Here is an 11850-nt window from a genome sequence, read left to right on the forward strand (position 1 = left end):
CTGGCCCCAGGTGACCCGGGACAAGTCACTCTAATTGCTGGACCTCACTAATCTCATCTGAAAAATGGGGAGACTCCCCACCTGGGTGAGAAGATGGGACTGAAAGCGTTCTTTATGAGCACAGTTTGCGCCTCTGTTCTCGGCCATCCTCAGAGCCCACTGCCCTTCCACCCTTCCAAAGCTTTCAGCGCCCAAAGTCTGGGCTGCTTCCTCCTGGTCTGGTCTCCCCAGCAAGGCAGAGGGTCTCACCCTCCCAATGGACATCACTTCAAAATGTAAATCAAGATGAAATGCTTCCCAGGGCACTGCTTATGACAAGGTTTTAATAAAATAAAATAGAAAGTTCAAGTGCTTCCAATCCCCCAACATACCCCATTCTGGCGTGGGGGAGGGGAGGGAGCCCCCACAGCCCAGTAGCACCAGGGATAGCACCATGAGAAAGATGAGGTCGCACCGGCCTCCCTGAGACCCACGGGGGTGGTGGGGACATGCCCCTGGCCGCCCCCTCGTCGCCCCCCACCTCAGACACAGAGCCGAGAGCACACTGACTCCCCTCTGTAGGGCAGTGTCTAGGGAACGCCAGCCCATGTCAGTTCCACCTCCTCCCGAGGCCTGGGCTTCTTTGGAGAAGCCACGGGGCGGCCCCCACCCCTTATGGCTTTGCTCCCTGGGCAGGAGAAGGCGGGTGGGGAGGGAACAGCTCCTTCAGCCCTGAGGCTGGGGCTGGGGTGGGAGGGTGGCAATGACCAGGGCTCCCTGCTACGATGGGGGTGGCTCAGGGGTCAGCAGTCACGAAGGGTCAGGGGTCAGATCCCCAGGGGGTGTCCAAACCAACCCGCCCCGGGGGTCAGAGCTGTGCTGGGGTTGAAAGTCAACGCCCTCCCAGAGGTCCAAGAGCTCCTTCTGGAGGTCGGTTACTGAGAACTCAGGGCAGAGGGGACCAGGAGGGACGCCCTCCTCTCCCAGCCTGGGCCTCCCTGTCCAGCCCGTCACGGCCCATCACCGTTGACATCCAGGTCAATGGAGCCATGGCTGACCACGAGCCGCAGGCGCTTGGGTGGGGAGAAGGGGGCAAAGGCAAGGGCCTGCTTGGGGATGGGGATGGGGCCTGGGGTCCCGGCGGGGACGGGAGTGGCAGTGGCAGGCGGGGCCGGGGCCACACGGCTCAGATCCACACGTACCACGTAAGGCAGCCCGTAGCGCCGGGCCCAGTGCCAGTCCTGCTGGGGGGCCCAGCGGGCACGGGCGGCCGGCCCCAGAGCCACTAGGGCCTCCGCCTGCAGGCAGCAGTGGGGGCCACAGCCTCCCCATCGGTGCAGGGAGACGCGGGCAGCACGGAGAACGGGGGGCGCCGGGGCCCGCCGGGGCTGGGGGCGTCGGCGCCTCCGGGGGCGCACCCGGAGCTGGGGCTGAGGCAGCCACTGGAGCCAGAGGGGTGAGGCATCGGGGCGGGCGCCGCAGGGCGGGGGGCGCAGGGGCTGGCAGGCAGCTGTGGAGGCCCAAGGGAGGGGGAGTGGGGAGAGAAAAGGGCAGCTGTGTGAGCAGGGCCTCTTCAGAGGGGAAGAGCTCCTCCTCAGGCCAGCCGCCACCCCCCCCACCCCTGCCCGATGCTCTTCAGAGGGGGACAGATGAAGAGAGGATGTTCAGGAGTGAGGTCCTGTCTGGGGGACCAAGTGGGGGTACCAGGAGGGACAAGACGAGAGGAGGGCAGAGAAGGGGCTGGGGCTGGGGGAGCAGCTGATGAAGACAGGCCAACAGGACAGGGTCCCCGCCCCACACTCACCGCAGAACAGGTCCCGGCGCAGCGGGGGTGGGTGGGCACAGGCCCGGGGGCCATCCAGGCCCTGCTGCAGCCGCCGCTTCGTCTCCCGGAGCTCATACTTGTCCATGGGCCGGGGCGGCAGGGGCTCCTTGGGCTGCAGTCGGAAAGCTCCTTCGCCTCTCCTAAGGATGGGAGGGAAATGAGGGAGCGAGGGGTGGGCCCTGAGGATGCACTTCTGGTTCCCAGGATCCCAGGGACCGTGTCCCTTCCTGCAGGCCATCCCCACCTCTCGCAGGTGTAGCATTCACAGTGCTCATTCTTTTCACCGAAGAAGCCTTCGCCGTAGAAGCATGTCACCTCGTCCCCTGGCTCGATGTCCCGGAGCACCTTCACGCAGGCTGCGTTCCCATCTGCAGGTACGAACTAGGGGCCAGGAGGCTCAGCGCCCTGTCCTGGGGGTGGCCTGGCTCCACCCCGCCTGGCTGGCACCCTGGCCTCAAGGGTCCCCCTAGGATGGGCAGCGCCGGGAGCCCGGGGAAGAGCCCTGCCCAGGGCCTGCCCTCAGCATGCACTCCCTGACCCTCCCCCGTTTTGCTGGCTCCCACCCTCCCTGCAGGACATGACCTAACCAGCCTCTGGCAGCACGCACAAGAACTGCTTCCTCCAGCACTCCTTCTTGGGCTCCTCTGAGACACCCTGCCAGCCTGCACCTCAGTGGCCGAGATGTGCGCCTCTGCCTGGCTCTGCATCCTGCCCTCCCCGAGGCCTGTGTCCACCCCGCAGCCCCAGTCCAGGATCGCCACCCCTCTCGCCTGCCTGCTCCTGACTCCAAGCTCCCCATTTGGGAGAGGCAGCACTCCCATCCATCCATCTGCCCGCCCACCCATCTGTCCATCCTAGCCTGACACACACCTGGGAGTGCCCTTGGCCGCCCGCCCACCCGCCTGACGCCAGGACAACTGGCCGGCACCTCCCGAGCGGGCAGTGTTGGGTGTCCTCTTTCCCTGCCTCCCTGAGACCCCAGCTGCCCCTCATCACCTCCTACGCAGCTCTGCCCCAGGCCACCTGCCAGGGCCACCCCCGAAGCTCCCAGAGCAGCGGCACCAGGGCCTCTGAGAACCAAGCCCCCTTCACTCACCCCGTGGGAGCCTCCACGGGGCAGACCCAGCTCATGCTGACACACGAGGCGGGAGCTACTGTGCCTCCTCGCTCTCCGGTGTGGCGCCTCCCCTCTGAGATGCCCTAAAGCGGCCCCATTTGCCCTCAACACCTAGAAAAATCCTACTCCTCCTTCAACGCCTAGCTCCAGCGTCACTTGCATGCAGCCTGCGGTTCCACACCACGTGGTGGCTGACCCCCACCTCACCGAGCTTTGCTTGACTCTCCATCCTATCCAGCGTCTGTGCCCTGAAACCCACGGAACAGTGTGCAGAGTCACAGGACGCTGACACACACCCAGCCTTCACAACTGTCCCAGGAGGCAAGTTCTCCCCATTTCCCATCCGAGAAGAGAAAACAGGGCCAGGGCAGCAGAGCCAGGACTCAAACCCTCCCCACACCCCTGGGGTCCCAAGGGCGGCCAGGTGAGCCCCACACTTGGCAGGGTGCACACCCAAGGCCTTACAGGGGCCACCTCCCCACAACTCCTCTCTCTCACTGCTCCGTGCTCCACACGCAGCACAGGGTGGGGGGTGGCCTCCCAGAACCTCCTATCGGGAAGAGTCCTTGTCCTCCAGGGCAGCGCTTGCTCTGACCCCACCCCAGGAGGCCCTCCCCAGCCTCCTGCTATCACAGCTGCCGTGGGTGTCTCCCTGGGAAGCCCGGGGCCCATGGCACAGGCAGGGGCACTTTGTGTCTCCCCATCACCACAGTCCCGCCAAACTGGCCCAGCCCCCCGCCCAGGTTCAGAGAAGGGAGAATGCGGCCAGCAGGTGGCAGCCTGGGTTCCAGTGTGACTTTAACCAGAGCCCCTCCCTCCTCTGACAATCGCACAAGCGCCAGTGCTGCACAGCCAGGGGTGGGAAACTACTTTGTCAGACGGGGAGACCCGGGACAGTTTCTGGCTATTCGCCGAGCAGAAAGCCCCTCCCTCGTGCCCATTCCTGCGAACGGGGGTCCCCAGGTCTCACCTTGCAGTTGGGTTTGCAGTCTGGAGCCAGTTGGGGGGTCGCGGGGAGAGAAGAGAACTGGGTCAGCGAGCCAGAGAGCCGGGGCTCAACCCCTCCCCCGCTGACTCCTCGCACCACCCCGCCCCCGGCCCCGCCCCCACTGCCCCCTCCGGCCCCCCCAGCCCCCTCCTCGTCCCCACCGTGGTTGATGAAGGCGGCCGGGCCGAGCCACAGCTGAGCGCTGCGCTTGCGGGTGGAGTACATGATACTGAAGTCATTCTCCCCGGCCCTCAGCAGCCCCTCGTCCGCCTCCCGCAGCTCTGCGATGCAGCCCACCAGCAGCTCCAACTTTTCGTTCTTTTTCCTGCCCAGAAGCCAGGTGGTGGGTCTGTGAGCACCTCCCTGACCACCAGTGCTGGGGACAGGGGCCCCTCATCCCAGGCCTCCGGCGGGAAGAATCGATGGGACGCACCAGCCACCGCATTCCAGCTCCCAAATCTGAAATTCACCCACCGTTGCCTCTACACCTGCGCAGGCGCGGCACCCTCCACCTCCTGAAAGCCTGACCCGCATCCTCTCCCGCTCTCGGTTCCTCCAGCCTCCAGTGCCCACTGCCTCGGCCTCTCGCAGTCCAGTCCTGCCCGGAAGTCCCCACAGGCGCCCCCGCACTCTTCACTAGACCCTTTGGCTCATCCTTCGGGCCTCAGCCTAGGCCTGGCTCCCAGGAACACTCTCAAAATTCCCGGGCAGGCTCAGGACTCACTGAGCAGCTGTGGTCAGCCCTGTGCGCTCACTCAGCTACCACCTGCCTTCCCGCTAGAATGTGAGCAGTGGGCAAGGTCCTCTTGTTCACGGTCCTGCCCCGTACCCAGCAGCGATTGCTACGCAGCAGGGGCTCCAGTGGGGATGAAAAAAAAGACAGCACAGTCCTGGGTGCAAGATCAGTCCTTTCTTGGCAGCCCCAGAGAGCCTGGGTCTCAGGGGGATCTCATCTCCCAGCAGGGCCGTGGTGGGCCAGGAGGGTCTTGGGGGACCAGACCCGGCCTCCTTTCTCTCAACACAGACATCTTCATGGCCCTGTCCCGAGTGTCCAGTCTCCTCCAGAAGGGAGGGGGTTTCCTCCCCCAGCAGCCCCCAGGGAGGGATGCCTCCTGTCAGGCCTGGGGCCCTGGGAGGCATGTTCTGCCCTCTTACCAAGCGCGGGTAGACACAATCTTGGCTCCATTTGTCTCCATGGAATAACGGGTACAGGGCAAGATGGTGAAGCCGCTTTCAGGCAGGAAGGCTCGGAGGTAGCGATAGATCTGGGGGAGGTGAGGGGTGGCAGGGTGAGGACGTGGGGCAGGGTCGTCCTCGGCCCTCTCTCCTGGGTTCTAGTCCTGCTCTGCCACTGACTCGCTGTGTGGTCTCAGGGAACTCACTTCCCCTCTCGGGGCCTCAGTTTCCTCATCTGTCAAATGAAGAAGTTAGACTCCATCTTAGAGGGCCCCCCAGCTCTCCTTTCCTAGGATTCTCTGAGCCTTGCCTCAGATGGTCCCAATGGCTAGGAAGTCAGGGAGTCCCAGGGAGCTGTGCTGAAGGTCTGCCCGGCAGGGCGGAGGACCCAGGACAGGCAGAGGAGACGGGGAGAACACGAGGGCCGAGGGGAGGGAAGGGAAGGGCTCCCTCACGTGGGTCTTGAGGGCAGCCTCCTGCCGCGGGCCCCGGCTCTGGAAGTAGTGGGCCATCCAGCCTCCCAGCGTCAGGGCCCGGTACGCAGCCTCCAGGTCCCGCTGCCTCAGGAAGGCCTCCAGCGCTGAGCGCAGGTGGTGCTGTCGCCGCAGCGGGGGCACGGGGCTGGGGGAGAGGGCACGCCTGGGTCCCAGGGCCTTGGCCTATTCCCTCTGGGCCTTCCCAGGCCCCACCCCCACCCCCACTCGGAGCTGAGAGGAGGATGGGGCTGAGGGGTGGCAGTGGAAGGAAGGGGTCCCGAGCCCTCGGTCGCCCTCCCCCAGGTCGCCTCACCTGACGTTCATCTTATGGGTGCGGAAGCCGAGGTAGGGGTCCAGGACGAGGCTGGTGGCGAGGTCGTCATTCTCACACAGTTCCCTGGCTGTCACTCTGTCGGGGCCCATGGTGCCCCAGGCACCATGCTGCCTCCTGCGGAGAGTGGAGAGCTCAGGGCAGGGGCAGGGGCGGTGCCCTGGGCGTGTGCCTGCTCTATGTCACTTATAGGTTGTGTGAGACTTAGGCAAGCCCTTCAATCTCCTCATCTATAAAGCAGGGAGAAAAGCAATACTGACTTCACAGGGCTCTCGGTGAAGATGAAATGCAACAAGTGCTTCTGACAATGGGGAGATCCCCAAAGAAATGCCAGCCACCATCGTTAGTAGCTGCATCTCCTCCAACCACCTATGACAGCCCCGCCACGTGCACACACACTCGCAAACCCTGTGCGCACACGCAGATTCCCCAGGACCCCCATACACACCACACACACACACACACACACACACACACACACACACACACACGCAAACGTGCCAACTGGCTCACGGAAGGCTGATTAATTGGCAGTCTGGGATAACCCTAAAGGCTTAGTCCTGCAGGAGGTGGAAGTCAAGGGGGACCCAGCAGCTCCACCTCTGGCCCTCACCAAGGAAAAAGCCCAGACTTCCTGCCCAACCAGAACTGCTTGTTCCTCTGCCCATCCCCACTCTCTCCTGGCCTTGGCCTCCACCCCCATCCCCAGCAGCCCTTGGGAGTCCTCAGAAGGCTCTGGGTGAAACCCCAGGCAGCCCGAGTCGGAGGCGGGTGAGGGGAGGGAGAGCAGAAGAAGGATCCCAGCACCTGCTCTCTCTCCAAGGATTCCGGGGGAGGGAGGGGCACAGAGGACAAAGCGGGGGGAGGGGGGGAGAGAAAAGGAACGGTGTGGAGAGGCAGAAGAGGCCCATAAAAAAAGAGGAGAAAGACGGGGATTAGCAAAACGAAACAAAACAAGCCTCCTAACCCCGACTGCAGAGGGCCTGGTGGGCACCGACACCACGGTGCTTCAGGGAGAGCAGATGGGGGACGGCGAGGAAAGGGGAGCTGGAAAGAGATCAGGAGCTAGAGCAGCTGGGAAAGGGGGTCGAGAAGGCACGCAGGCTGGGGATAAATAAAGAGGGGGCGCTGCGGGAAGGCGCTGGGACAGAACGGAAGCTGCAGAGGGGCAAGCGGGTAATACGGACACCACAGGGAGGGAGCTGGGGCAGGGAGAAGGGGCGGGGGTGCCTGCGGGGGAGACCGAGGGCTGCGGGAAGGCTTGGGGATCCAGGGAGGACCCCAAGAAAGCTAGCAGGGAGACCAGGGGTCCAACGAAAGTAGAGAAGGACCTGGAGGTCCAGGGAGGGTCCTGAGATGGTATAGGGGGGCCTAGGGGTTCCAGAACGGGGCTTGGAGAAGCAAACAGGGACAGGGGAAAGTCCTAGGGATCCAGGGAGGAGCACAGAAGAGCCGCGAGAAGAGAGCCTGGGCTCCAGGGAAGGATCTGGGTAGACAGTGAGAATCCAGGGGAAAGGCCTGAGGTCCAGAGGGAAATTAGGGGAAGCAGACAGGAGCCTGGGGAGGCAGGGAAAGTGCAGGAGAAGGGCCTGAGACCCAGGGAGGGGAGTGTAGAGTCAGAGGGCGAGCTGAGGGTCCAGGGAAGGGCCTGGAGCGCGAGAGCGGGGCCTGGGTAAGGAAGCACAGGAAAGGGGCTGGGCGCCGAGAGCAGCCTGAGGCTCGCCGAAGGGCCAGGAGACGTGGGCGCCTGGACACGAGGAGGGGCCGGGCGGGGAGGGGGACAGTCGGGGCTGGGGACGACCGGGAGCCAAGGCGGCGCGGGGCGGGGGCCGAGAGGGGGCTCAGAAGTCGGGCCCCGCGCCGCCCCTCACCCGCTTCTCCTCCTCCTCCTCCTCCTCAGGCGCCCGCGCTGCGGCTGCCACCACCTCCCACAGCCTTCTCCAGCTCTCTCCAGACACGGTCGCCGCGCCTCCCGTCTGCCCAGCCGGGCCCGCCTCGCAACGGCCGTCACGGCCTTCCATTGGCCAAGGTCGCCGCCACTCTTCAGTCGCTCTGAAGCTTGCGCCGCTCCCGTTGGCCGGACTCCGCTCTGCCCCTCCCTGCCCGCCCCACGGTCAGCGCCCCTAAAAAACTCCGCGTCGCCCTCGCTGCTGTTGAGAGCCGCCAACTGCACCCAGTGGCTGCCGCCGCTGTCCTTCCGGCGCTGCCATGGAGACGTATCCCCGCCCACGGCCCAAAGTCGACGCCCTCATTGGCCGAAAGCGTCGTCGCTCCGGGAGAAACGCGGGTTTGGGTCGGGTTATTTGGGTCCAAGTGGAAAGAGGGCGGGTACCGCCTGCTCCAGAGCCCGTATGTGATTGGTTGGCCTTGGAGCGACTCATGCTTCCATTGGCTAAGGTCTCCGCCTGTCACCATAGAGTCGCGACCTCCCTGTTCTTTTTCTGTGGCGAAACCTTCGACCACCAGAGGGAGAAAGCAGGGGAGGACGGGAGTGGGGGGGTGAATGCGCGCGCACCTCCTTCCCCCCGCCTGTCTGGGCCGGCGGTTGCCAAGGCGACAAAACTTTATTGACAACCCTGCCCGGTACAAAGGGCTTTTCGCTCTCTTCCTCACTCCTAGACCACCTTCTCTTCCCCTAAATAACCTGTTTAATTTTGAGTACCCACAATACACTCTGTGGGTGAAAGGGTCAGAAAGAAGGAGATTGATAGGTGGGGGCTTTGAAGAAAGCCCTGACTCATGGGGAGCTCCCATGGGGCACCCCCCCACGCCCACAGTTGAGATCACCCCTCTGCTCCAGTCCTAGAGGCAAACATAATTCGTAATTCATCATAATTACGCCCAGAATAATAAGCCCCACACTTGGAGCAGGCGGTCTTTGTTTTGTTGCCGGCTGTATATCCTGTGCTCTTGGAACAATGCGTGGCACGGAATAGGTGCTTCATTAATTTGTGCTGAAGGAATGAATGTATGAAGCTGGTTTCTGCAATCCTTCACTCTGTGACTTTGGAGAAGTGGCTTGCCGTCTCTGGGCCTCAGGCTCGCATCTATAAAATAAGGACCACACTGGTCCCTCTTTGAGGGGTCTTCCTTAACACCCTCCTAGGTGTCCTTCACTCGTGCTTCCAGGCTCCCACCCTCTGTTCTTTCCCCAGCTGGGACTATCCCCAGCTCGGAGACACCCCCAACCCAGGTACCCCCACCCCCATAAGGATGGCTATAGCTCCGGAGAAGAGATGCAGCCTCACCCGGAGAAGGGGAGCCAGCAAGCAGAGAGGACCCTATAAAAAGCTCAGCTCGGGGCTTCCCTGGTGGCGCAGTGGTTGAGAGTCCGCCTGCCGATGCGGGGGACACGGGTTAGTGCCTCGGTCCGGGAGGATCCCACATGCCGCGGAGCGGCTGGCCCCGTGAGCCATGGCCGCTGAGCCTGCGCGTCCGGAGCCTGTGCTCCGCAACGGGAGAGGCCCGCGTTCCGAAAAAAAAAAAAAAAAAAAAAGCTCACCTCAACTGAAACAACACTGTAAATCAACTAAATTCCAATAAAAATTAATTAAAAAAAACAACAGCAACAAAAAGACTCAACTATTCGGGAAAGTCCTATCAGCAGGTCTGAATCTTAAAAGTGCAGCCCTGGGCTTCCCTGATGGCGCAGTGGTTGAGGATCCGCCTGCCAATGCAGGGGACACGTGTTCGTGCCCCGGTCCGGGAAGACGTGCCGCGGAGCAGCTAGGCCCGTGAGCTATGGCCGCTGAGCCTGCGCGTCCGGAGCCTGTGCTCCGCAACGGGAGCGGCCACAACAGTGAGAGGCTAGCGTACCGAAAGAAAAAAAAAAAAAGTGCAGACCTTCCACCAGCGGGTGTACACCCTAGAGAAATTCTCAAAAATGTGAACAAAAAAATAAGCACAAGAATACTTGCGACAGTGGTGTTCGTAAGGGTGAAAAACTGGAAGCGGCTTAAATGTCCATCACATGAGGCATGAATTAAATGGATCATGGTATCTTTACACAGGGGAACACCATACTACAGTGAAAGTAAGTGAACCAGCACTCTGTATATCAACCTGGACAACCCTAAAGCATGCTGCTAGTTGCAGAAGTTTACATAGTCGAATGCACGCAGTTTTAAAACACATAAAACAGGGGTTGTGTGTGGACGCATGAAATTATACACAAACTTGCATGGGTATGATAAGGGACGGGGGAGTCCCAGTGGCGACCTCTGTGGGCAGAGCGGAAGGGATGCAACCAGGAAAGCTACTCAGAACATTGTTATTTGTAATTTTTTTGTTTTTTAAGCCCGGAGGTGGAAGCCCTGAGTTCATTGTATTCACTGTCTGTTCTTTTTCTACGTGTCAGAAATATTTCATAATACAAATAACATTTTAACACGCCAATGCCACTTCCAGGATTTTATGCTAAAGAAATAACTGGACAAGTGTTAAAATATTTAAAGATGTTTGTCTCAGCATTTGTTGAAAAAGCAGCAAAATAGGAAGAGCCGTAATGTCCAGCTGTAGGAGGTTGGTTGGACCGATTACAGCATATTCGCAAGATGGAAGAACAATAGTACCTAACAGTTGCTGAGATCTTAGCACACTCCAGTCACTTTGCAAATAGTCCTGTGAGGGAGGGGCTGTTATTATCCCCATTTTACAGATGAGCAGAGTGAGGCTTTCCAAGGAGGTGTAACTGGCCACCACATTACAGAGTTTGTACTCTCAACCCCTGCTGCTACACTGCCCGGACAGGATCCAACTGGTTCTCGACCCACAGATGACATAAGAGACACCTCGGAAAAATGAATAAATCTCTGACACATGCCACAACACAGATGAACCTTAAAAACATCATACTGGGTGAAAGGAGCCAGAGACAAAAATTCACATATGGAGTAATTCCATCTCTATGAAATATCCAGAATAGGTGAATCTGGAGAGACAGAAAACAGATCTGGGGAATTCTCTGGCAGTCTAGGAGTTAGGGCTCCATTGCTTCCACTGCAGGGGGCATGGGTTCCATCCCTGGTCGGGAAAATAAGATCACACATGCCTCAAAGCGGTGTGGGGCGGGAGGAAGCAGATCTGTGATTGCCATGGGCTGGGGAGAATGGGGAGTGACTGATATTGGGCATGGGGTTTCCTTTTTGGATGAAGTTCTGGAACTAGAGAGCGGTGATGGTTGCAAAGCATCGTGCATGTGCATAATGCCGTTGAATTGTGCACTTTAAAGTGGTTAAAATGGGGTTTCTTTGGTGGTCCAGTGGTTAAGACTCCACCTTCCACTGCAGGGGGCACAGGTTCAATCCCTGGTGGGGAAGTTCCGCATGCCCTTAGGTGAGGCCAAAAATAAAGAAATAAATAAAATGGTTAAAATGGCAAATTTGACATTATGTATATTCTACCACCACCACCCCCCCGCAAAAAAGAAAGAAACTCCACCAAAAAACAAAAAGAGAGAAAATAATAAAGAATCACCTAGAGAAAGTAGTGAAAATATAGATTCCAAGGTTCAGCCTCGTGAGAGAGGCTGGTCGAATATTTAATAATTAATCATTTCAGGATGTTGCTGCCCAAAGTGTAACCATAGACCAGCAGCATCAAGCAGGATTCCACGGGTGCTTGGTAGAAATGCAGAATCTCAGACCCCACCCCGACCTCCTAAATCAGAATCACCCAGACTGGTGATTGGGACGTTCCAGAACGTATGAGAAGCATGCCTTAGAAGATACCTGTGTTGCAGGTGGCTTCCTCAGACCAGTCATTCACTTGCTGGAGGGATATCGTGGGCTTGGTAACTCTCAAGGTGGCACGTGACTTATTAAGGGGGAAAGCGTGCTATAAAACAGCAAATTCGGGATGATCATATTTTGAGGGGAAAGGGATATCTACTTTTATGTGTGTGTAAATTAAATGATTGGGAGGAGGGTGTGGAGAAAAGGGAACACTTGTACACTGTTG

The 11850-nt window shown here is 59.8% G+C and overlaps 1 protein-coding gene across 2 annotated transcripts; it reads right to left on the reverse strand.

Moving 5' to 3' along the window:
* Nucleotides 1-325: 325 nt before the first annotated feature.
* Nucleotides 326-7827, reverse strand: KMT5C (lysine methyltransferase 5C). Of its 2 annotated transcripts, XM_082677598.1 has the most exons (9): nucleotides 7764-7827; nucleotides 5875-6009; nucleotides 5541-5706; nucleotides 5065-5174; nucleotides 4071-4234; nucleotides 3892-3911; nucleotides 2049-2185; nucleotides 1784-1944; nucleotides 326-1489 (listed from the first exon to the last, which is right to left on the reverse strand). In XM_082677598.1, exons 2-9 carry the CDS (start codon nucleotides 5982-5984, stop codon nucleotides 990-992), a joined length of 1368 nt encoding a protein of 455 aa, XP_082533724.1. In that variant the 5' UTR covers nucleotides 5985-6009; nucleotides 7764-7827; the 3' UTR covers nucleotides 326-989. The 2 variants fall into 2 exon arrangements, with proteins under 2 accessions (XP_082533724.1, XP_082533725.1); XM_082677599.1 differs by lacking the exons at nucleotides 5541-5706; nucleotides 7764-7827 and having other exon boundaries at nucleotides 5875-6003.
* Nucleotides 7828-11850: the final 4023 nt, after the last annotated feature.

The sequence above is a fragment of the Grampus griseus genome (assembly GCF_964374135.1).
Source record: "Grampus griseus genome assembly, chromosome: 19".
NCBI lineage: Eukaryota > Metazoa > Chordata > Mammalia > Artiodactyla > Delphinidae > Grampus > Grampus griseus.